Here is a 23,695-nt window from a genome sequence, read left to right as displayed (position 1 = left end):
TGGAGTTAAAACTGATTCTTTCCACTTATCCACTTAAGCAACTGGTCATTATGTGCAGGAAGCACTGGAAGTTGTTTGAAAGCAAAAAGCATATAATTGCCTCATTAACAAATGGGACATGAGTGTAAGCCATCCGTTGCCCCTGATTCTTGTAGCAAAATGCACTTTATTAAGGCCTTTCAGTGAAATATTAGTTAAGAGAGAGGAGGACAGAAGCGGGGAAAAGTAGAGAAGAAAACTCTGCTTATGTGCAGCGTTTAGACGTAAGAAGCTATGAGATCTGCACTGAGGATAAAGTGAATTTTGAAGGGCACGGCATCTACATTAAATCCTCGCGGAATTAGATTCAGATTTCCTGTGTTCAGAAAGAAAGCACGATGACAGAAGCAAACAGTTTTGAGTAACACTTTGCACTAAGAGGACTCAAATTATCATACATTTATATACATGATGTCAAGCGATTAGTTGATGTAAAACCTCACAAACTTCATGCGTGCCTTTATGCAAGAACAACACATTAATTAACGAAACAAGTCAGGTTTTTCTGTCATCACGATTCCTGAGTTATTAATAATCCTCCTCCTTACAGTCACGTCTACAGTTTATCGGATGGGCAAACAAACTGAATGTTTGAATGTGTATTTTCTGAAGTCCTAAATTGCAAATCTGAAAATGTTAAATAATTAATGTTTTTTCTGACATGAATACATATTTGTATTTGTGATAATGCTACAAAGCAAAGAGGAGTTTTGTCCTTTGACTGTATTTTCTCTCAATTTTAACATCTTCTGTTGATGAATTTACCTTCAAGATTAAGTAGTTGTGTGCCTTTAAAAATTCGCTTCGAGCATCACATGTTTGGAATATATTAATAAGTGACTGGGGAGCCCAAAGAAAAATTAAAGCTATGTGATTGGCAAGAGGCATCCATCTATCCATTCATTTTCTTCCACTTATCCGATTCAGGGTCATGGGGGAGTCCACTTGGACCCTAGCTGTCATATACACCCTAGGTAAGTCATCAGGCTGCCACAGGGCTAACACAGAGAGACAGAAAGCCACTAACACTCACATTCAGACCTACAGTCAATTTAGAATCATGGCTATAGACTTCTTATTGTTATTTTAATATACTGAAATAGTTTTATGGCAGCTTTTGAATTTATTCTTTGAACAAACCACAAAAGAGCAGTAACAATAGGTATTCTACTAATGACTCTTCCACTAAGGCTTTGCCTTTTTGCCAATCTTACAACAATCTTCAGAGGCAGAATAGAGCCATTTAAAATGTGCAGATCATTATTCTTTTAATTTAAGGTCTCCTCCTTTTGGTCTCTGTATCAGTGCAGATGAAAAGAGAAGATCAAGAGAATAGGAGAACATCATTCCCAGACAAACGCCTGATCCAAACGGTGCTGTCAGAAACCAAAATTTGCAAGGAGCAAAGTTAAATGGTTGGCAGAAATAACTTTTATTCTCACTATTTGAAAACAATGAAAGACCCATACAGTCATTTCTTTGTTACGCCAACACGACAACAAACCGATGGGCAACATGAGGCCTTGCTCTTCGAAGCACGGAATGAAAACAGGAAGGAAATGTGTTGTCTTACTGAGAGCTTGTCTACAGTGGGACCTCAAAGTCTATTGGCTGAATGCCTTTATTTGAAAGGGCTCCCTGAGGAAAGCAGCCACCTGGCTTGGAACACTGATGGCAGTCATATCACAGCAGCAGGGGGGTTTTGAGTACTTTGCAGTATCAAAAAACAAGCTGCATGGATTGGATTGTCATGGCAACTGGGCTGGGTTAGTGTTTGAAGTGGAAGGAAGAGAAACACAGAAGAAAAAAGAAAGATAGAGAGAGAGAGAGAGTTAGTGTGTCTACAATTACAGGCCTCACGAGTGTAAAATGTTGCTTCATTAGAAGTAACAGTGTAACATCTAAGCTATAGGTTCTCGGATGTGAGCGATTTAGCATAATTAAACCCATCATGGTCAGTTATTGAGAAATTTAAGTCGTCCCGTATCATTCTACACCAAACAAAAGGGGTCTAAGAGCTACTGCAGCCGACTGTAAGCTCTGACCACACGACATACAGAACAACATGCACGCCATGGTTCTCCATGCTTTTTATTGACCAGTCCCGCAAAAGTCAATGTCCATCTGTAATCTGATTACAAAACGCTCTACTACTGACAAATCTGAATTTATGCCAATAACAGATAATCTATGCCCAGAGTTTCTCAGCTCACTCCCATTCAAATTAGTGACTACATCTTTTATCTATCTTGGCCTTAAGATCTCTAAAAATCCCAAACTCCTCAATAAATTTAATTTCTTGGAAATGCTGGACAAGCTCAAAGACGATATTAGGAAATGGAAACTGCTTCCTCTGTCTTTGATCGGTCGAATAAATGCAGTTAGAATGGTGTCTTTGCCATGATTTTTATATCTTTTTCAAAACCTTCTTATTTATTTGCCACTTAAATTTTTTAAGCAGCTTGATTCATTGATTCTTTCATTCATTTGGGCAGGAAAACCCCCTCGGATATCCAAGGCTCATCTTCAAAAAAATACTTCCAGTGGGGGGGTTGGGTTTCCCTGTCTTTAGACATTATTACTGGGCGGCAAATTCAAGAGCTCTATTGCACTGGCAGTGAGGTTCGCCTACTGATTATTGTTATGATAAGCTTCCAATCTGGCTCCAGGTAGAGGCAGCAACAGTATCTGAAGCCTCATTACCGGTCTTATTGTTTTCTAACACGGGTTCTTCTAATAATTCGATCAGTCGTAATTTTGTTGTTAAAAGTCAAATTAGGAAATCTCATAAACCACCTGACTTCTCAGTAAGAATGCCAATAATACATAACTACTTGTTTAAACCAGGTAAAATGGAAAGGGTGTTTTTAGAATTGGGGGGGGGGGGGGGGGGGGGGGATTGAAATGCATTGAGGACTCATATATATAGATGATATATTTGTGTCTTTCCTTCAACTTCAGCAAAAGTTTCAGTTACCTCAATCACATTTTTTTCATTATCTTCAAATAAGGAATTTTGTTCAACGAAACTTTTCAGACTTTCCACTGAAGCCACTAAGTCATACTTACTTTGATATAATTCGGAAAGCAGATTTTAAACATCTGATATCTCAGTTTGTGAAGTGCTTTACAATCCCAGTTGATTCTGATCAAATTAAGAATACATGAGCTGAAGACTTCGGTGTTCCTCTGGTCAAACTGTTTGTCCAATATTCAGAAAGGCTCAATAAACGCCAGATATAAACTAATCCAGTTTAAAGTCATTCACAGATTACATTTTTCTAAACTTAAACTTAACCAGATCTATAATTCTGTATCCCCCTTATGTGATAGATGTAATATCGGTGAAGGTTTCCTTGCACATCTATTTTGGCATTGCTCTGTCTTGAAAACTTTTTGGAGCCAGATTTTTACGTGGTTTTCAAACCAATTTAGGAAAAAAGTACCGTTTGATGGTACACTGGCTATACTTGGATCATTTGCATCAATCAAATCTTTTTCCTTTTCACAAAAACATTTAATTACAATGGGTATGCTGGCTGCAAAGAAACTTATACAGTGACGGTCTTCTTCAACCCCGTGTTTTAAAAGGTAGCTTAATGAGATGGTGTCTGTGGCCAGGGTGGAACAGATAAGATTTGATAGAAAGGGGAAACTGGTGAGTTTTTGTACGATTTGGCAACCATTTCTAGAATTCTTAAAAATTAACTGATCCTAATTCATGCCCCACACTTCGCGTGAATTTTCTTATTTTATTTCATTTTATTTTACTCTTTATTTAGTTAATATTGTTATAATTTTTCATTCCTCTTTTTTCTCCTTTTTCTTTTTTTTCATGCTTATAAGTTCACAAATGCTAAATGTAGTAATTGTCCTCAATTGAATCTGTATAAGCATGCTGTGTTTAATTTAAAAGCAAAAAATAAAATAATAATAGAAACGCTCTACTGGGCTACTGTATGTAGAATCACTCACATCGATGTCCATTTAGCTAAAGGAGGAAGAAAAAATCTCTTTTATGCAAGTTGTACTCAACAGCATTTATCTCCATATTTGAGGGAACATAATTGCTTAGATATGGGTGGATCAGCTGAGTTAACACATTTACGTTTTCTTTTGTTCACCTGTTTTATTTCTAAGTAGGTCAAATTAAGAGAAAAAGAGCGACTCTACATAACATGCAGAACAATTACATCCAAGCACTCCTGCCCTGGTTTAAAAAAAGCCCCGTATCATCTAGGAATAAACAATAAGCCCATGCTTTACATGAGTAAAGGCTTTAGTATCCTTAACCCCCCCCCCCCCCCCAAAAAAAACAACAAAAACGTGTGATATGTCATATACAGTGAGCAGCGTAGTCTCAAAGCAAAATGTATAATAGCTACATTAGTCCACAGTGACAAAGCCAGTACCACAAACCCTGCCTGTGTCATGTTTTTATGAGCCAAAATATATCCACTAGTTTTTTTGGTGCTTAAACCAAACATTTTAAAAATGAAGCTAAACATCAACAAAAAGGCAACGTTGTTTTTTTAAAGTAAACCAGCTTGTGTAAAATTCATGTTTTGCACTTCGGACCAGCTACTACACACTTTTCTCGGAGACTTTCCTAAACAAAAATGATGAAGTTAAGCAGTCAGTGCATTCCTCTCTTAAAATATTTCCTAGCATTCTTTACACACCTACACATTCATCATTTTTTCAGTAGATAACTGAGTGCAACACCATGCACACCTTTCCCATTCCTCTGAAAGCCTGTGCTTTGAGTGTGACCGATCTTACACATTCAGACGAGGTCAGAATAATAATTGCTGGAACAATAAAAAACAACAATAATACAAAATGCAACAAAAATAAAAATAATGATTAGAAATTATACACTGTATAATTACACTCTGTGTATAATTACACAGTCTAACTGTTTTTGCTGCCTTAATAAGAGGCAGAGAAACAAGGATAAATACAGTACGCAGTCATTTTTCTGACACTACATGCTTCTTTTTGACACTAGTGAACCACACAGGGACTTAACTGTCTGTGTACGGTGGCACTGCCAGGCTGGTGTGCATGAAAAAATAAAAATAAAAAAGCATAAACAAGCCGACACTGACTGATTCAGGAACCAACAGCTCAGTTCTGTCTCAGTCATGCAAATATCTAACTGACAGCTGCAACAGCAGTCTGGCCTCCGTTGCACATTTCAATCTATTCAAATTATGGCTACGTCAAAGTGACAACTCCAAACTCCTGCAAAAGATGCTGCCTGAGTGCCGATAAGCTACAGGGCTTATAGGTCCATGACGTTCCATTTTAAAAGTTCAAATGTTCAAGGTTCGTTCACTGCCTTTGGTAAAACAGCTCCCGTTTTTTTTTTAGAAGGATCATGTAACTCGTATGTTATGTATAAATATTAGACGTTCAACATGCTTTGCATCCTTTTATTCACACACAATACACACAGAGCTGCAGTTCTCCCGCTGCCACCGCAACGTAACAACCATAACCACCCCAAACACATGACCCATTACAATATTTAAGACGGCGGGGAACGATTGCGGATGCCATGCAGGTGCGTCAGCCTTCCCTGCACAGACAGAAACTAAATTTAACAGAAACTAGCTTACACAGTAGCTGTCTGTAGTCGATGGAGCAGCAATAGAGCCAATTCACCAGCATCGCTCCTTACCACACATCTCAGTGCATCAAAATTACTTTTCTGACAGTGTTCAAGTGAGTGGATCAAGACAGCTAAACAGAAAGGTGGGGTAATTGTTTGAATAAACTTCACCCAGAAACTTTTCATTCCCTCTTTCCTTCCCGCTCTGCTCCTCGACCTCTCTGGCTACACCTCCACCATACAAATGCTTAGCACGCGATCTCAGACTGCAGCGTGGACTGAACCAGATGAAAGGCCTGACCACAATAGAGATCAGTTTTGAATAAGTGACGCAGAAATAGGCCAGCATAAATGTTATAAATACCTGGACCCATGAGACAATGAATAGCTTAATCATCCTCTTCATCCTGCTGTCATGTTTCACACAGGCAGTCAAACTACTTTTGATTAGGCCAACATAAGATGTTATTCATCCATAACCAAGCACTTAGTCCAACAACAGAACGCTCTAATTTCTTATAATCTCATGATGCCATCCATGACTGACTTACTCAAATTAATTCCTCTAAAGCGATATGCATGATATTAAAATGTCAGTATAAGGAACACAAGGTTATTGTGAAGGGAATATGCCAAAGTTTTACAAATGAAATCTCACTGGTACCGATTGAAAACATTTTATATTTTCAGAAAAGTTCCTCATGAAAAAATGCAACGTTTAAGATGAGGACAAGGCATTTAGAGGTACTTGAAAGATATAGAACAATATGTGGTAAAACTTGTGTATGAGCATGTTAAAGCTGGGTTAAGAAAACAGTTACCGCTCGCTGTACGCGTACACAATAACAAAAGCATGTGACTTTTTTCCCAAATAAAGGGAGAATAATGCACACATAACTGAATGTGCGCTAAATTTTATCAGGCCACCTCTTTCTATTTTCCATAACTGAATGTGCTAAAAATAGTTGCAGCCATTTGTAATGGTTTCCTGTCCTTGTGTGAACTAATGTGCTGTATTGCATCCTATTGTTAGTTTTTTGTTATTGCTGCCAGGGTCCTAGCCTCCATTATTTTGTTAATGTTCATTAGGTCTTTTTCAGTTCATAATTGGAGAGTTGAGATCCCCAAATAAAACACATCTCTTTTCCTCCACTTCTCTGCTGAGTGTCTTAGTTTCGCATTCGCTGAAATTCTGGGGGTTTATGAAATTTGTTTGCTGTCGTCTTAACTACCACATGTAAAAGCCCGTGGCACAAACAGTGAGTTTATATGCAAATAACGAAATAAGACAGTGTTGACCAAGCGTGGCTTTATGATTCTAATGAAAAGAATGCATCTTCACATTTCTGTCTTTCTGCGTACACGTGGTTTTACTTGTGCATGCAGGGTTTTATGTATCAGGCACCTTGTTGGAGAAACAAAATAGATTTGTGATAATAAGCAACAGCTTCTGGCTGTGGCAAAAACTGAGGTCGAGTCTTGAATCGAACTAATAACAATGACAGAATGCTAAAATTATGCCAGTGCTCGGAGGCATGGATGACTATGCTGAAGGAGACCTTACAGAAGGACAGCATTGGAAAAACTTCTCATGGAAAACAGCAAAGAAGAAAGAATAATCATCAAAAAAACATAATCATTTATACTTATTTATGGTATGATGCCACTACAATTTTAAGTATTCCTGCTATCCAGAGTGTTAACATTCAATTGCTGCAATATGATCATCAATTACAAGACATATTATTGGTTAAGCTTATCACCTCGCCGCAGGGTCTTAACTCCTCTTCTGAAATGCCCGGTCACCGCCGCTACAGTAAGACACCTCTGTTTCTATGACCCAGCAGACTGAGCCAAGGCACAGAGATTCACACTGAACAGATTTGGCACCAGGAGAACCTTTAATCAGACAAAAGCCTTTAAAATAGCTAAAAGACTTCTCTCCGGATCCCTGCATCCAGGTTTCATGAACAAACTCTCGTTGTTCAGGAGAGGAAACGAACGCAACAATGTCCCTCTTGTTCTTTCCTTTTTTTGGAGCGTGTGTTCGTATGTGTGTGTGCGTGTGTGTGTGTGTGTGTGTGTGTGTGTGTGTGTGTGTGTGTGTGTGTGTGTGTGTGTGTACCGGCCAGTTTGAGCATGTATTGTTTACCAAAGAAAAAGTTCTAATCACAATTCAAAGAGAGGAACAGGAATAAGTCAAGCACAAACAAAGCCTTATGAAGTCACCCAGGAACTGTTAATCCTTAATAGTTTGGCAAAGTTTTTCTTCGTTTAACACCTTTCTTTTTTTCTGCTTCGGAGTCTCAGCTCTGCTAAAGAGCACTCTGCAGTTGCCAAGTTGCAAGTGCCAACATCCAGGCCACTGTTGCTCTACAATTACAGTTCTGCCACTGCGAACCAGACAGATTGACAGTTTATATTTTCTTGTTTTTAGGGTGTGTGCTTCAAGCCAAGCTGTTGTCTAGGACACCTAGTAAAAATGTCAGAAAGAACAAAACCAAAAAATATATATCCTAGATTTAACATTTTGTTTTAGGAGCATTTGCAGTTCCCAAGTATCATGACAGTGGGTGTCTGGTTTAACTGTTATAACACTGTAGTAACAGCAGTTCTTACCTGGAAACCAATAAATATACATATATATATAAAAAAAACAACTTACTGCCCAATATTGATAACTGCATTTGGTTGTAAGCTTCAGCCAAAGGTTCACCCTTTAAGGGTTTTCTTTAAAGCAGTATCCCAAGTCCTTATATGAGTCATTTTGTGGAGAAATCTGTCTGGGCAGTCATGAAAAAATAAGTAAATAAGACACAACAGGGAACCTATACCTCAGTACATCAGTAAAGATTTGAACATATTATTTTTAAGTTTCCTGCTACCTATTGTTATCTGGTGTGAACAGTACATGCAGATATAGTATTTCATTAGAGGATGAACGGCTAAGCTAATAGCTGGATAGAGCAAGACTGGTTAGGAAGCTGTATTGAATGACTTGCATATCCAAAACACAGATAACTGCTAATGAGTAACATACAAATAAATAAAACATCTGCTAGAATACAGGTTTTATAGATGGGCTATTTGTACAATTAACCACATAGTAAGCTATACTACGAGTCGGAAATATGCTATATACCGTTGGTCAGAAAGGCCATACTCAACGCTCTAATAACGAGCCATTAGCTACTGAAGTTTTGTGGACACATGACCACTATCTGCGTGACATCAACTTGTTCGCTGTTTTAGATGTGCGAGAGTCATGGTAGAAATGCAGGATCAAGTCAATAAGGCACCAGTCACACAGCGCTAGAGACTGGTTTGCAACCATCTGACAACCCCCAGTCTTGAGGGAAAAAATTAGCATTCTCTGACCGGCTGCAAATTGTTGCTGGAGGTTGATGCCAGTCACTGGCAAAGAGATTGCTAAAGCCTGAGTCATGCAGCGCTAAGAGCAGTCAGTGATCACCCTGACAACGATCTGTTGCTAGGAAAAAATATGTATTTCCCAACTGGTTGTCAAAAACATTCCTATTATTCCTTTAGTCACTAGTATATTGCTGCAAAAGAGTTGATGTAAGCAATAGACTGGTCTACAAACTCTGTCTAGCTTTTGGAAATGACACCATTTACCTTCAACGTGAAAGTTGTGCCTTGATGGCTGTAGTGCTGAGGTACAACTTTTATTTTGAAACCAAACCTTCTTCGTTTTCACATTGCATCACATGTTTTAACGTTTTACTAAAAATGCCGGGCTAGCTGTCAGTGAGTATTTGCAGAAAACAAGAAAAACTACATGCCACCTTGGCAATCTGCAAGCAACCAAAGCAATCACCAGGAAGTTGTTGGTGCAGACATTTTTTTGCATCAGATTACAATCAGCAAGAGAAAAAAACCCCACCAGGAAGCACTGCCAACGAGTCAGGCAATAACACATTTTTCCCCAGCAACCGGTGGTTGCATCACATCCAATATGGTGAACAACTCTTAAGTAATGTGGTCATGACATCACGTAAGAAACCTTACTATAGATCTAAAGCCTTTTTTGGCATCGGGCAGTAAACACACTCTTATCTTCTGCAAAGTTAGGCATTTTGACATGGGAGTCTGAGCAGAGTGACTCATTTTCAGAGCCAGCCACTCGAGATAACTGCAGTTTTTGGCACGTTCAAGTTGTCTTCATTTCTCAGCGCTGGAGGTTGCTGCTTGGTTTCAAGATGCACAATAAAAAAAAAATCCATGTGACATAAACAGTTTATTTTAGCATAGATAATGAATGTGTCACAACTGCAATCAGTAATGCTATGTTTGGTAATCACTTATCAACTCTGCAGCACACAATGTAGAAAAGAAGATAATGAAGTTATAACCATTACTTGTGGTTATAACCATGGTAACCTTCTCACTTCTCACTTATATTAAATGCATGCGTCGTGTGTCTTAAATGCTGCACATAAATTAAATGCAAGCCAACATCTGAAAAGGCAGACACGTCAAGACAAATGCCAAATGCCATTTTATGTGAATACAGCAAAAGGCTGACACAAAGCCCAAATGGTGAAAAGCTCATTGGCTTTCACTGGGACGTCGCAGATTGATGGTGTCATATCCTGAAAAGACCATCGACAGGTCCTGCTCACAATCTAATAATTTTTCTGATGACCAAAAATTTATTAAGTAGATTAAAAACAACTGATACCACATAGCACAGCTAACATAGAGGGTGTGGATCATGATAATCACCGTCTTATAATTTCTCTTTTTCGCTCTGTCTCATCCTATAACTACAAGTGCAGATAAAACAAGTCCCCCATGTGCCATGCTACAACTTGGCAGGGGTCACAATTCACTTTGAGTAGATTGGCTGCAGATTTATGCCTCGTTCCTCACTCCTATAGTGCTGACAGAGGTGGAGGAGCAGCAGGCTCTGTAATCACCAAAAATTGCTGTGTTGGGAGAAACAGACACGTAAACTCTGCTCTGACAGAAGAGAAGGAACTGTGCGTACATTTCATATTTGTGCATCAAGTGTGCCCAGAAATACAAAACCAAAGGGTCTTCATGTTGTTCTGGATTAGGTCAGTTCTAGGCTCATTCAGAAATGCCCCACACATTCCAGCTGACAAGTGCGTGAGTCTGGTTTTGGCCCGAGGTGAACTGTCTTTCACCTTTGAACATCATTCAATGCCATATGCTAAGTGCTTGTCCAGTGAATGTCCTGAAATTGGCACACTGCTGAAACATAAATCTCCCAAGAGACAGCGTTTAACCTTTTTTTTTTCATATAACCACAGCCTGCTCAGAAGAGCGAATGAGAATATGAGGGTGTCTACACACACACACACACACGCACAGAAATGACTTTAGAGGACATTATGTGGACTTACATCTGTTTCCTGGAGGTTTACTTCAATTGTAAACAAAACCATTACATTAACCTAAGCCTCTTTATTCTCTAACCTTTAAACATGTGTTAACCTTGAAATTGTCTGATGTTTTGCATCACAGGGACTTGTTTTTTTTCTCCAAGATCTAACTCTGTAAACACATTTGTGTCCTCACAACATGAGTAACATCTGGACCACGCACACACACACACACACGTCTGGTTTGCTATCTTCGTCCCATTGAGCTAATGCTTTCCCTAGCTCAGCGGTCCCCAACCCCCGGGCCTCAGACCGGTACCGGGCCGCGAGAGTTGAGGCTCAGGTGTGAAATGTATGGTTTTCAAGCTTTTTATCGGTTTTCAGCGTTATTTTGTTATCGTTTTTATCATTAACTCGGTTTTCCTGGGTCTTTTCACGTGTGTTATGAATAAATCTTGTTTTTTTCGGTACCGGTACTAGTTTTATTTTGTTGTATTTATCTGCGACACCTTAAAGGCCGGTCCGTGAAAATAATGTCAGGCATAAACCGGTCCGTGGCGCTGCCCTAGCTGCTTACCCTAACTCTAACCATCAAAAATGAATGCCTAACCCTCACCTTACCCTAAACCTAACCATAACCCAATTGTAACCCTGACACTAAAACTATATTTTGAGTGTGAAAAATGCCTTCAGTATAGTAAATTTCAGATTTTGGTCCCCACCAAGATAGTAAGAAGCTGTGTACACACACACACACACACACACACACACACACACACACACACACACACACGAGGAAACAACTGTATCAGTTTCAAAGCAGCGACATTCTTCAGAATGAAAGAGAATGTGACATTTCTAAGGTGTGTGCTGTCGCTTGGCAACCATGGCAACTAAAGCAAAAGGCTTTTTGCGTAGTTAATTTGAATGAGTCAGTCCACCTCTCCGTGCTGTGGGGCTCCTCCCTATAAAACATGATGAACCAACGAGTGCAAAAATAATTTTCAACCTTCTAAAAAAGAAAAAAGAAAAACACCTATTCTTAGCTGGCCACCGCAGCTAGTGTGCATGTGTGCTTGTAAAGAAGACGGTGTGTTCCCCCCTCGCACAAGAGGAAATGCCTCTTTTAAAGAGGAGGATGGATTTCAACGTCATGAGCAAGGAACCTGCGAATACTCCTCAATATACTTTCTCATTGTTAAACTTGCATAGGAATGAGGAACAAAGCACCTGTACGCTTTCTAAATTAAGAACTACTGGAAAGATGCCAACTCTTGAACAGTAACTGAGTTTTCCTGGCGTACACAGCGAATTTGCTGGTATATTTATAATGCTGCTGTTAATATATGTCTATATATGTATGGTTTTGTTGACACAAGGTAAATCATTGTTATTAATTTACATTAGGGTGACGAGTTTCATTTTACAGCTGATTCATACTAATGCTAGCACACGTGCTACCGATATGACTGACAATATCACGTCATCTTTATTATGGTTCTCGTTCCCAAAATCTCTCTTTCTATCTGTGAATTTGTGTCTGCGTGTGTGCTCAAGACAGTGGATCTTTTGAGGTGAATGAGACAGAAACATAAAAAGCCAGCCAACTGGACTCTCAAGCAAACACATACAAACATGGGAGAGTTATTACTGCTGTAGTTTACATAGCAGTGCCCTGTTTAAAAATACGTCAGTGTGCAGAAATGGAAATGCTGCTCACACTGGATATAGTGTGCACCTGTTTCTATCTACAAGGAAGAGAAAAAAAATCTACATCGGCTTTTGTAAACAACAAGAGAAGCATTGTTTAAGCTTTTATTTTGGTGTCCACTACAGGAAGAAGTGAAGTCACAAAAAAAATCGTAATAATTTTATCACTGAATACAGGATATCTTAGGTCATATCCTGAACTGCTGTCAACTTCATTTCCCCAACACACCACATCAAGAAACAATAAAAGTTTCTTCTAACATTTCTTCCCCAGAAGTTGAAGCTGAGTGTATACTGTCAGCACAAGTTACTGTGACTACAACAAAGGCGTAAAGATGAAACCAGCAGAATCCTCGTGGAGCCTTGCGTCATCAACTCAAAGGTTAGCCAGAAAGAAAAGGCAAAAACATCAGACCTAAGCACATCTGACACTGAAGTGGAAGAGACAAACTCCGGGATTAACAGCACAGTCAAAAGTAAATATCAAGCCCCTACTGTGTCTAAAGTAAGCTTTTTTTCTGCTTAAAGAAGCAAATTTGAAACGGCAGCAAAGGTTAAGCTGTCACTACCAAAGACACCTTGTCTTCCTGCATGCTAATGGTTGCTTCCTTTATGTTTAATCATTTTATTCGGGTTCAGGGGGATCGACCGGGAATCAAAATGTTGGCATTTCAGTTGTAAAGCATGGCCCTTCAAAATATGATGATGAAAAAAATTCAAGTTCAGTATATTCAACTTCATTTTTGAGGGGAAAAAACAAGAAACATACAAAAAGTGCTCGTTGTGCTTGCCTGCATTTAGTTTTCAGTGTTTCTAACTTCACAGGAACGACTGAAACGGGGATACTGTGATATTCAAGAATATTGGATTGGGACATTGTTCTCTTAACACTGTTACCAACCAGTTGGTATTTGGTTGTGGGAGGCTGCTAGCTGTCTATGAAACTGATTACTAAAAACCTCAGATACTGGTTGGCACCCCCCTGACAACCGCAAGTCAGTAAGGAAATATGTGCATTCCCCAACTGCTTGATGAATGGTTGTTGGCAATCGCTCAGCGAAACTGACTGCAAAAAGGTATACGGCGCTGGACTGAAAGCCTCCATGTGATTACTTTGGTCACTAGAAAGTTGCCACTGTCCTCTATAGTTTGCGTGGAAGACGTCCACTCGCCATCTACTTTCTAAGTCAGGGGTGTCGAACTCCAGACCTCGAGGGCTGGTTTCCTGCAGGTTTTAGATATGCCCCTGGGTCAACACACCTGAATCAAATGATTAGTTTTATTACCAGGCCTCTGAAGAACTTCAAGACATGTTGAGGGGGTCATTTAGCCATTTAAATCAGCTGTGTTGGATCAAGGACACATCTTGATGAGAGGCCTGGAGTTCGACACCTGTGCTCTAAGTGAAACTGTAAAAAGCGACGCAAACTGGAAATGAAGATTCCTCCTTTCAAAGTAAAAGCTGCGCCTTTTAAAAATGAGGCACAACTTTTTTAGGTTTTGCTAGTTGGTGACTAGTAAAGTAGTAGTAGTGTTTGCAGACAAGTCAGCATCTTCCATGCAAATTGTAGGGGACCAAAGCAATGTGAAGGTTTTCACAACCTGCTCACCAACTGGTTGGGAAATACACATATTTGGCACACTGGGGGACGACCCCTCTCCCCAGAGGTTGCTGTAGGTTTAACCACCGGTCTCTAATCTGTGTGACTGAAGCCTAATGTAAATAAATGTCTCCAAAGTTGATTCAAATTAGCTGTAGGTTTATTTTCAATTTGTCTCAGGGGAAACTGTGACTCAAGTTAACCTCCTGTCCACTAACACTATCATTGAAATGTATTATTATTTGTGTTAACTAAAAGAAAAAATATTTATCCTTAACAAGGAGGAAATACTCTTAATCTTATCTCCTTACTTTTGGCTAAATGTCTTTAGTGAATCTTGTAAGAAGCCAAAAGCAGCAGTTAACTGCAACTGTCACTGGCAATGTGTGTTGAAAGTCAGCGCAGTAGGCACACCGAGTACAGTTCTGTTGTGCTTCTGAAGAATCCGAAGAATGCTTTTACTCTGCAGGCCATCAGACTGAGTCTCTCACAAACACACACACATATAACAAGTAGACGGAGCATCATAGCTTGTTTAAATTGGTCTGTTCAACAGATGTGCAATACAGTCGTGAATAAATGTTAGCAAAAGCACCAAGGTATCTTTATAAACATGAGAAGGCACACTTCTGCCTTGACAGGGGCACACAGGAATACAGCGGGTGCCTTTCTTTATGCCCTAATAGAGTTTTGTCTGGGCTGTGCTTGGTATCAATTTGAGTTATTATGTGTGCGGCAGGACTGTTCTCAACGCTGGGAGACAGAGCAGACACCCACACGCATAAACACACACTCACAAGAGCCTCATCAGTCAAAATCCTCGCCTTATGACAGAGGCACAGGAAACAATGATGAATTGGTGTCAACGAGCTTCTCTCAGTTCTTTTAGTGGAGAATCACACTCAGTGCTGGTTATCTCTGACCGCAAATTCCCACTTTTAACACGCACCCACAACATAAAATGCGGTAGACATCAAAACTGGTCTTCTTTTCTTTCCTCATTGAGTGTTCGGTAAAACTGTAGCAGAACTAAAGACTTTATCTCTTTTCCCACTTATACTGGATTCATTTACAATAGGCTACCAATATACTGGGATCCTTTCTCTGTTCCAAAAACAGCAGGACAGGTACAATCATGGATTATGGGGCGGACAGTCTCGGTCGTTGTGTCCTTGGGCAAGACACTTCACCCGTTGCCTAATGGTGGTGGTCAGAGGGCCCGGTGGCGCCAGTGTCCGACAGCCTCGCCTCTGTCAGTGCGCCCCAGGGTGGCTGTGGCTACAATGTAGCTGCCATCACCAGTGTGTGAATGTGTGTGTGTGAATGGGTGGATGACTGGATATGTAAAGCGCTTTGGGGTCCTTAGGGACTAGTAAAGCGCTATATAAATACAGGCCATTTACCATTATGTGTGGATGTGTGTTTGTGTTCAGAGGTAAGTGTACAGAGGGGAAATTTCATGCTTGTGTTCAAGTCCTTGTGCTCAGCAGCTGTACATTCAAATAAACAGAACAAACTGTTAAACCTTCAGCAGATTCTGCACATGCTCTCAAGGTTAAACTGGGAGGAAGTGCTTAATAAGATCACTGAACATGATAGCGTTTCTTATCTTACGTTTCGCTACCTTGTTCCTGGTTATTATGAAACATTTAGCTACAACTGGAATGTTGGAAAAACACAATGCACTATGCAATATTCTCACAGGTGTCGGTTGCAGCACTGCAGGTGTGCCAGTTTAGATTTCTGTCTCCTTTTCAAGAAAGTTCTTCAAATGAAACTGGACCAGAACACCCTCAAATCCTTTTTTAAGGAATCTAACTGGAAGCTAACTGAAAGAACTTAAAAAATCATGCTTGAATGGCTCAGAAAGAGCAAAACAAACAAACAAACAAGATAAAAAAAATCATCACAATGCTGGAAAAAGACCATCTAAGCCTAACTGTGCTCTGCTGCAGGCCTTTCAGCTAAGGAAGCAATTTCTGAGCGCCTAAATGCTTCCTAGAGCGCCTGTGATCTCTCGATAATAATCCTAGGTGTACCATGATAATTACAAAGGGAATGCCGAATGTGGTTGCCACGAATTCTAATGGTGCTGCTATGGTAATAAGTACTGGATTGTTGAATGGCAGTAGTTAATGGAAAAGGTCAATGTTTTCAAATAACTGTCTTAAATGCCTCTGAAGTGGTAATAGAGCAGGTTTTCAAGCCTGAGCCACTGTCACTATTCAATTCAATTCAGTTTTATTTATACAGCACCAAATCAACAACAGTTGCCTCAAGGTGCTTTATGTTGTAAGGCAGACCTTACAATAATACAGACAGAGAAAAACCCAACAATCATGAGCAAGCACTTTGGCAACAGTGGGAAGGAAAAACTCCCTTTTAACAGGAAGAAACCTGGCAGACTCCAAATGTTTAGGGAGCCCTTCAATGAGAGCTGACAAGTATCATGAGGAGAGATTATATCTTATGCAGTTTTTAAACACAGTGTCTATTTTAGTTTGTTTCTGTGGACACACACTCAGTCGACTGTCCCTTTTTCTGAATTGTGCTCATATTCATGCCAAACAAAACGAGACAGCAGCGACGTCGTCAGTTTTTGTCTCTTGTCAGTCATTTTATGATTTTACGACATAAACGACACAACAGATTCTCACACTTGGTCTGGCTTTTACTTCCTTCGCTGCTCACTGATGGTTAGTGTCCACAGAGGTGTGTTTTTAATGCTTGGTGCTGAGCTACAGTATTCAAAAGCTGACAGCTAAGCCATTGCCACAACTTTAAATTCTCTCTGCTCTCAGAAACTGTCACTGGGGCTCATTTGCTAACTTTCTATACCATTGAAATGTTTTTGAAAGCTACAGATGCAAGTGACTGCTCTGTCTTTATTTCAGATACACAACAGTTCGCTTTGTTGGGGAGTTTCCAGGCATGCTGAGCCATGCTGGATGCTGCCGATTTGCATAAACTAGCCTAAACTTCAAATTTATGCAAATAAACAGCAGCAAACTAAACACCCCATTTCTCATAATGAAATGTGACAGTACTAGAAAGTGCTGCACCGACACCTACGAAGACGACGAGTAAAAAATGTGGAGAAGTTGGTGCCGTGAAAGCTTTCAGTTTGACAATGCTGCTGTACTGTCAGTGAAATGGAGAATACAGACAAAAAAGCTCTGTGAGAATATGCTGGGAAAACAGTAAGTTTATATCTGCCTGTCATAAGATATATAACAATTTACTGTGCTGGCCAATCAGTTATGTACAGACAGTCCAGGTAGGTCCTGTATCGTGTACAAACAACCCAGTATCATGACAAAACTCATAACAGGCGGTCCACCGTGTCCATTTCACGTTCTGGAGAGGCAAAGCGCAGAAGCTGTTCCTGCATGCAGAAACTGCATTACCAGTAGGGGGAGATAGTATATTTAAAGCCACAAAGCCGGTAGTGAGCATAAAATGTATTAAGAACATTGCAGGGTCCTTTATCGGCAGAAATGATCAAGTTAGGTGGCTAATATGTATATAAATGTAAATGTTTTAATAGTGTCTGTTCAAACACTTTCCTGTGACTATTTTCCTGTTGGCTTGAAATAAAATATCTCCCTGCTGTTACTGCACTTTGCGGCAACTTGTACATTACTTGTACATTTCAGGTTTTGGAGAGGAAACGCGTGAAATGGACATTGGCCTGTCTATTATATATCAGGCTGGTACAAAGCACTGTGCAGATGTCAAAGCAGAGATGAGGGAAACTGTTGGTGCTGCTGTGATAAGCTTTAAATTTGGTCCCACGAATCTGAATTTCATCATCAAATGAAATTCAGATGACAACGAAAGAGGCTTTAAACATCTTAACGGCTTGAAGGCTTCAAACCATTTGGCCTTCCTGCCGTGGTGTCTCACCTTGCTCTGGTCAGTCCAATACAGGAAGTAACCTTTGGGGTCAACTGTCAGAGTCACCGGGGTCACAGTGGTTGAATCCTGTCGTGAAGAAGAAAAGACACGCGTCTGTTTAAATCTGTAAATCAACATCTGAATTTCAACATGAGTGAATACCTCACTGCAGACAATTCTCCGAGGGAACCAAGATCAAAGCATAGTTTGTTTTATCCACTCGCATACCAGAATTTGAAATGACATCAAAAGTGCTGTTTATGTTGTAAACATGCACTCAATCCTTTCCTTTTAGGGTACTTTCCACACCACGACCTGGCATCACCGCAAAATGACCAAGCAGCCTGGGGTGTGCGTGTGTGTTTGCAGTGACTGCAATCACGAAGTGCAGGTTGATTTGGAGTTGATGTTTCAATTTTCCCCTCTTGTAATGGACAAATGCTTTCCCACAGTTACATACAGATAGCTCCAAGTCTCTCTCTCTCTCCCACACACACACACACACACACACACACACACACACACACACACACACACACACACACACACACACACACACACACACACAGTTTTACCCTGAGGCATACATGGCAACACCAGATATTATTGGATGCGTCTATAAAAAGAAAGAAAGAGCCATTGCCTTTTTTCTGTGTCCACAGTGGCTGTGGCTCAGCTGAACAGTAGCATATTGTCCTCTTCAATCAGCCATGGCTGCAAGATCAGAGAGATGAGGACCGCATTTGCTGCACAGAGCAAGAAAATCTTCAAAGTGTCTTCATGAGGCTTCTAATGATGTCCCTATCAGAGCATTTGGAGACAGAGCTAATGGTCTGCATCTGCTCCACACTTGTCTTATTTGGGCGCGACCTTATGCGACTTGCAGCGTAGGATGCTGGGAAAGGGTTGGGCTGGTAGACAGCAAAGGAGCCTATGCTGTAATGTATTTAACCATTATGAGTCATTTCAGTCATTTCATACTGTCTAAATGTCACAATCATAGTTTATCCAATATAGGCCAACAGTGAAAATACAGGAGGAACAGAGGAGGGGAAAACGGGGAAAGACGAAAGAAGGGAAGTGAGCTGAAAGTAAATGAGCGGCTCGTTCGGTTTTGGAAACAGTTAGGCATCAGAGGCATTTGCTACGGTGACGTTTGCTATGGCAACCCACCATTCCCATGAAATCTATTAGAGACTCAAGAGGAATCGCTTTGGTTTTGTTCACATGATTGCACAATCTTTGCAAGCTTGATTGAATGACAAAAGATGCGGTTCATGTCAATGAATGCATGCCGCATACACACACACACACACACACACACACACACACACACACACACACACACACACACACACACACACACACACACACACACACACAGTTTATAGCCTAAAGGAAAGGGAAAAGCATCATGTTTGCAGTTCTTAGATATAGCATTTCAGACCAAATCTGGCTCATATCTCATGATCTTTGCTCAGCTCACCATCCACAGTCCGATTTTTCCAATTTAGTTTTTACAGATAAATATCTTTAGAAAAATTCAAGAAAATGATAGCGAGCTAGATCAAAGAATATTTAGCAAGTCATTTATATTTTCAGTAAACCAAGTCAAGAAGTCATTCGGGGGATAAGATGCGATGCAAGTGATGGATTGTCTGTCATGTCTGAGAAAAGAAGAAGGCTCAAGAGCACTGGGAAACTGCCTAATGATGTGAGAGCAGTCATTTTCACCAGCTTCTTTCTTAATGTCCTAGCTCTCCATGGCCACCACTGCAAACACATTAAGCCATTATGGACTCTTAGCAAAGATTTTCTCATGGGTTTTCACATTTACACAGAAACAAGAAGTACTTAAAGCTGGGATTTAACTTCAGAGTGACTACCGGCAGAATAGTACTCGCCAATGTTTTTTTTGTTTTTTTTTATTGTCATTGGACTATTTTAAGGGATTTGTCTTTAATGGGACAACATTAGGCAGCAGAGTGGCCTGCTTTCTGCTGAATTAAGATGAGATTAGTCACTTACTTGCGAAAGTACAAACACCCTGAAGGAACTGATCCCAGGCAGGAGACACTTCCATTATTTTTAGTGAAGAGTCTGTACCATTAGCATTGCTGCCGGAGGGGGTGTGTTAGAGGGGAGTTTTGAGCTCAGCATATTTCTGTTCTGTATGCTAATGACATATTCTACTACTTTTAAGGGATTTTCTGCTCCCCTGAGGAGCCTGATAATATCTTATTCAATGCACAACCGACCAGAGGGGTTGATATAAGTATAACCTCATAAAAGTCTCTGTTTACACAGACCAAGCATCGTCTTTCACAAATTTGACACCGTGCCCAGGTGTACAGTAAATGATCCTTATAACATGAAGTGTGTATGTGCTGGAGAATCTGAATGGCTCCCTGTGCCTCAACGGAAAGCAGTCATTATTGCTAAATGTGCCATCTGAACTGACACCGTACCCATGGATTTCATGAGCCACAGAAGCAGCCAGCTGTCGACAAGTGGCAGCAACAAAAATACAAGATGTCTGCGCACGTCTGTAGGAGGGAGGTTGGGGAGGTCTGAGGCCTTTGAGGCTTTGGAGAGCTTCTCTGATTGCTTTTCTGCTCCTTTACAACCACCTGCAAGCATCCTGTGCTGGAGTCTGCAGTCACTCTGCTGCTCAAAACTCATGGCTGCTGGCTACGCAGCACAGAACTTCACACTGTTTTTTGCCCAACTCCCCAGGTGAGTTTAAGAATTTTGGAATATATGTGTGACTTCAACTGAGAGAACAAGAAATCTTCACCAGAGTAAAGCCATAAATTAAAGAACATACATATAATTTTTCATTTACTGCCCGTACAATTTCCTGCTGAAAGATGTTCAACTCAACACCCAAAGCAATAAAAAAGAAGAAAAATGATTTAATTCAATCTTTCTCCAGTGAAAATTTATTAGCTTTGCTCTCTCAGGTTGGCTGTTTGTCCTCTGTGATTCTTTCCATGAAATGATACAGAGAGGAAAGAGGAAGGAAGGAGCGCATGGGAAAGGAACCAGAGAAAGTACCTGTGACTATGCCTGTGTTTGAGGTCATATGTTTTTGCAAGGAAAGGCCTGGTGGACATTTGGGTCTGACGATAGTCCTGAATGTACATGCTAAAAGTACACAAACACGGCTGAGAAAGGGGAAACTGAGTCGCATCTAATGAGCTGAAGGAATGGGCGCTCATTAGTAGTTACTAGTTAAGGAAACTTTCTTATTTAAGCTTAAGGTTGATGATTGACAGAATGGTGGACTTGCAAGTGTGCATAATTTCCTCTCTGCAGTCTGTACTGACCGCATTCACACTTCCATAACACTGCAAGACTAATGCCATCTGTGCTGCACTTGGCTCACCTGAGCTGAGTGATTCTGAGCATGTATTTGAGAGGATGATCTTAGAAAGAGTGTATCTTAGTAACCGATTCCTCACTGTCTACAGTATTAGAAAAGTCAAGGCACTGTAAAAATGAGTTACAGGTGGGCTAAGCCCTCAGCATTTTCACAGAGCGGTTTAAAATTAACAGATATTCAGATATTCACTCATAAACCAGAGTAACAAGTGGATATTCAAATGGCATGGGGTGTGAAAACAGCTATTCCAGCTCTTTCTGAATGCAGCTGCTGTAAAAACTAAGGTACAGAAGATGCAAATAACCATCAAGCCATGTTAAACTCAGTTCAGAGCGCAGTTCAGTTGTGAACTTGCCACAAGATTATTAGAGGGAGTGTTGATTTGTGTTGATTTATTGCCTGGGAAAGCAATGTGCCACATAGTGTGGCCATAGCCTCTGTTGCTAGAAGGCTATTACTATTATGTTTTACTCAAGAGCAGTGTGAAATCAGTTCAATCAAGGTCATTTTACTACAGCTGGACCGACATTTTATATAGAGATGCTACCAAAATAAAAATTCCCAAAATATTTTTCTTTTTTTTAATGACCAACTGTTGTGCTTAGATTTGCATGTTGAATGTCAGTGCACTAATTAATTGTGGTTAATTGATAAAAAACGTTTCTAACGCAGGGGGGTTAGTGTTTGATTAGATGAGGGTGCGCACATTCTCACACACAGCGGTACACGCGTGCACCCACTGGCGCGCACAAATACAAATACTGTACATTGGATAATGTAAAGAAAGCACATGTCAGTAGACACTGTAGCTGTAGCATTTCTTTCAACCACTAAGCAGGAAGTCCAACGCAATTAGCTTCTTGTCCGTGCGGTTTCCACTTACAATTAAATCTATCGGCTACTGTTGCACGAGTAGCCTATAGATTGTGTAATACACAGACTGTGTACATGCAAAACGCGTGCAGAAAATGATCTGACAGTGAAAACTGGGGAGGAAAAAAAAGACATTCATCGCTGGCCTGTCTGGCCACTACTTACATCATCCCATTTCATAAATTTGTTGCCCTTTCTTAGGCTCTCGGGTACGGACACTGGCTTGAGCTGCAGCGCATGAACTCCCGGCTGTGCCCCAGCCATTGGCTCATCTACTCTTCTCAACGCACAAGCTCGGGTGGAAATGAGTCACTTCACTCTCCTCTACTCTTGTGTCTCTTCCTCTCCTTTGTAATTTTCTTAAAAGCAGTCTGACGGAAGCCCACTACTGATGCCAGTATGTCATGCCCGCAATGACGGCGGCGGTGGCGCGTCTCGGCTTTGGAGAGCTGCGGAGGCGGACGCAGGCGTAGCGGACCCGGGCAACTCACTGACTGACTGACTGACTGACTGACTGACTGAGAGACATGCAGCTGAAGACGAGGAGAGAGAGACAGACAGGGAAAGAGAGGGACAGTGAGAGAGAGAGAGGGAAAGAGTGAGAGTGGTGGAGAAGGAGGGGGAATCTGAACGAGTTACATGTCTGATGTCAAATTGTTCAAGTCAATGCAGGGACAGGATCGATGCTTTAAGTGATCTAGCGCCTCCGTGCGTTGGTGGCAATGCGATGGGCATTTAGTGGCCTCTAAGATGGAAACAAATTAAAAGCTGAAAAAATGAGGGAATCGTTAAATCCTGATTTTTGATGATGAACATTCAAGCAAGAGAGAAAAATCTAGGAACAAATCCTTTTTTCTGATGTTCCTATCAGCTGGGATCGCCACATATAGTCACGTGAAAAAGCTTTTAACAAGTCTTACTGCAGTCCTCGGAAAAACTAAGTACACCCTGTAATTCAACAGAACTACATGTATCACTTGAAGTAATCCTTTTGTGTTGGACTCTATCAGTTTCTCACATTGCTGTGGAGGAAGTTTTAAATTCAGATTTATTTTATTTATATAGCGCCAAATCACATCAACAGTTGCCTCAAGGCACTTTTACCTACTACTCTTTACAACCTTGCTTCATTTCACTGAGGTTTGCAGGCATTTGCAGCTCTCTTAAGGTCCCACCACAGTATTTCAGTCAGGTTGAAGTCTGT

At 40.5% G+C, this 23,695-nt stretch overlaps 1 protein-coding gene across 2 annotated transcripts in view; it reads right to left on the bottom strand.

Moving 5' to 3' along the window:
• plcb1l (phospholipase C beta 1-like) overlaps positions 1-22,974 on the bottom strand; it is a 128,972-nt gene extending 105,998 nt beyond the window's left edge. For both annotated transcript variants that reach the window (XM_085373228.1, XM_085373229.1), the window contains exons 1-2: positions 22,657-22,974; positions 18,243-18,320 (exon numbers count right to left, since the gene is read on the bottom strand). In XM_085373228.1, the coding sequence (XP_085229354.1) occupies positions 18,243-18,320; positions 22,657-22,755 (177 nt within the window). In that variant the 5' untranslated portion in view covers positions 22,756-22,974. The remainder of the gene's footprint in view (positions 1-18,242; positions 18,321-22,656) is intronic.
• Between the last annotated feature and the right edge of the window lie 721 nt (positions 22,975-23,695).

The sequence above is a fragment of the Diplotaxodon limnothrissa genome, linkage group LG15, assembly GCF_057381915.1.
Source record: "Diplotaxodon limnothrissa isolate DT_005_m linkage group LG15, D_limnothrissa_male_GT1.1, whole genome shotgun sequence".
Lineage (NCBI taxonomy): Eukaryota > Metazoa > Chordata > Actinopteri > Cichliformes > Cichlidae > Diplotaxodon > Diplotaxodon limnothrissa.
The sequence above is the reverse complement of the archived record's forward strand: the minus strand, read 5'-3'. Positions and strand labels throughout refer to the sequence as shown.